This window comes from Octopus bimaculoides, chromosome 4 (assembly GCF_001194135.2).
Source record: "Octopus bimaculoides isolate UCB-OBI-ISO-001 chromosome 4, ASM119413v2, whole genome shotgun sequence".
Lineage (NCBI taxonomy): Eukaryota > Metazoa > Mollusca > Cephalopoda > Octopoda > Octopodidae > Octopus > Octopus bimaculoides.
In genome coordinates, this window is record NC_068984.1 from 132444663 (window position 1) to 132447304 (window position 2642).

General features: G+C 39.7%; 1 protein-coding gene across 1 annotated transcript in view; it reads left to right on the top strand.

Moving 5' to 3' along the window:
* Positions 1-2590, top strand: part of LOC106875373 (protein archease) — a 17035-nt gene extending 14445 nt beyond the window's left edge. Inside the window, exons 8-9 of the mRNA XM_014923470.2 lie at positions 331-367; positions 2361-2590. Coding sequence (XP_014778956.1) covers positions 331-367; positions 2361-2450 — 127 coding nt within the window. The 3' untranslated portion in view covers positions 2451-2590. The remainder of the gene's footprint in view (positions 1-330; positions 368-2360) is intronic.
* Positions 2591-2642: the final 52 nt, after the last annotated feature.

Genomic DNA, 2642 nt, shown 5'->3' on the forward strand with positions numbered 1-2642 from the left:
GTATTTTACGTGCTACATGCACAGGAGCCAGTCCATCGGCACTGGCAACGATCTCGCTCGAATGTCTTTTCACATGCCACTGGCACAAGTGCCAGGAAAGCGACGTTGGTAACGATCACGCTGTTGCTATTTACACAATGATTGTGCTCGGACGGTGCTCCACACTATGGTATATCTTGCAATAAAAACATTACACTATAGTAAATTCATACTCTATTGACTGTCTCCCTAACAAAACTTTATCAATCATTGCTACTCATTTCAATATAATGTGTTTTTTAGATATGAATTTATAATGTTTTCCTCGTGTTTCTTTTTATATTATTGCAGGTATGGTGAAGAATTTGATCTTGATAAGCATCCTCAGGTAAGTGATGAGGTGAAAGAAAGACAATGAGTTGAATGTGAAGCAACAAAATTTAGGGGTACTACTGCTTGTTTAGGTAAACTGAGTGTAATGTAGAGCTATTGTTGTTGAACTCTAGGTCAATATTGATCAAATGGAGCACTCTCCATTGGTTACGACGACGTGGGTCCCAGCTGATCCGATCAATGGAACAGCTTGCTCGTGAAATTTACTTGCAAGTGACTGAGCAATCCACAGGCACGTGTACCCCTAATGTAGTTCTCAGGGAGATTCAGCGTGACACAGAGTATGACAGGGCCGGCCCTTTGAAATACAGGTACTACTCATTTTTGCCAGCTGAGTGGACTGAAGCAATGTGAAATAAAGTGTCTTGCTCAAGGACACAGTGCGTCGCCGGGAATTGAACTCACGACCTTATGATCGTGAGCCAAATGCCCTATCCACTAAGCCATGCACCTTCACATTGATCAAATAGACTTATGATCAAAGCCATTTCAGTGTCCTTCATTTTCAATATGGCAGGGTAGAATTTGAGGGAGACTCGGCTCTTGTTTTTTGCCACAGGGGTAACTATGTAGTGGCTGCTTATTGTGGAGGTTGTTCTTTAGCTCCGTCTCAATCATTATGCAGCAGACCTGTATTAAAAGAGATTCCAGCCATGACTTCCCTTCCTTTTGTTTTTAAACCAGAATTACATTATCTCGTGGGCCCTATTTAACTCAGTAGGGTCCAAAATGTGGGAGATATGGCTGTTATTTTTAGGAGGTTGAGTGACTGATTAGAGGTAGTCTGGACATGTGGATGATAGCCAGAATAGTATGGGTATCTGAAGGTAGTGAATGGTGGTAGTTTAAGTAGTAGTAAATGAAGATGGTATGGCTACATGAGGATAGTGAATGGTTGGTCCTGATGGTATGGACATATAATAATAGTTGATGGTAGCTACTGCAGTAGAAGGTCATGATGGTATAGTCATGTGATAGTTCTGGATGGTAACTAAAATTGTGGTAGGGCATGGCTATGTTGTAGTGGTGTTGGTGGTGGTTGTGGTGGTTCTAGTTGTAGTAGTGGTAGTAGCGATGGTAGCAATACTGATGCTTGTAGTAGTGGTGATAGTGGTACTTCTACATGTGTGTGTGTGTATACACTCATGTAAACCAGTTAGTATTGTTTCATGCCCACGCTTTTGATGGTTAGGCAGGCAAGTCTCATGCGTCACCCTAGTGTGAAGAATGACAATTCTCCAATTCTAGTGTGGAGAATGACAAGAAAAGGATAATATGACAAGGCAAAGAATACTACAAGGTGTGAATGGTCATCCATCATGCCTTCAAATGGAGCAAGGCCCATTAAGATTTTTGTTTCTGGTATTGCTAAGTCTTTACTCAACTTCTATATCCAATTACATCTCTCAGACATACCATCCTTGCCTTTCATATGAGTCAAGAAAACCCAGGTGAGAAATAAGTGCAAGGATCATCCATGGATCCATGGTGCTTTAAACCAATCCCGGTTGTGATTATTATCATCACTTTTCACATTGCTTGCATCTCTCTCTCTCTCTCTCTCTCTCTCTCTCTCTCTCTCTCTCTCTCTCTCTCTTGAAGGCGAGTAACCATGTAGCTTCTCTACAAGAACATGCTTTCCCCTCCTTAACCCTTATCTCCTCACATAAATTCAGTTCCTACCACCACCACCTGTTTGGATTTTGTGGTCCCACGAGCTGTGTAGCATCCTCTCTAATGCTGGTGGCACGATAAAAGGCACCCAGTACACACTGTAAAGTGGTTGCCATTAGAAAGAGCATCAAGCTGTAGAAACCATGCCAAAGTAGACACTGGAGCACAATGCAGTCCTTGGAGCCCTCAGATCTATTCAACCTGTCCAGCCCATGCCAGTATGACACACAGATATTAAATTATGATGATGATGTTATTCTATTCATAGTTGATTTTTTTTATGACTAATTGTTTTTTTTTCTTGACCTTTGCAGGGAACTGAAGTAAAAGCCATCACCTATTCCAACATGCAAGTTCATGACAAAAAAGAAGATAATGATATATTTGTAATAATTGATATTTAATAGAATTTTAATCTTTACCTGCCTATCCAAGAAACTTTTTTCTATTGTCCTTGTTGAACTGCTAATAAAATACTCATAAATTTTTTTTCTAAAATCATGAATTCTAACTACATATGAAATTAAATATTTCATAAACTTTTCTTTCTGATTCACATTTCATTTATATTCTTTAACAATGTTATTAGATTTAAG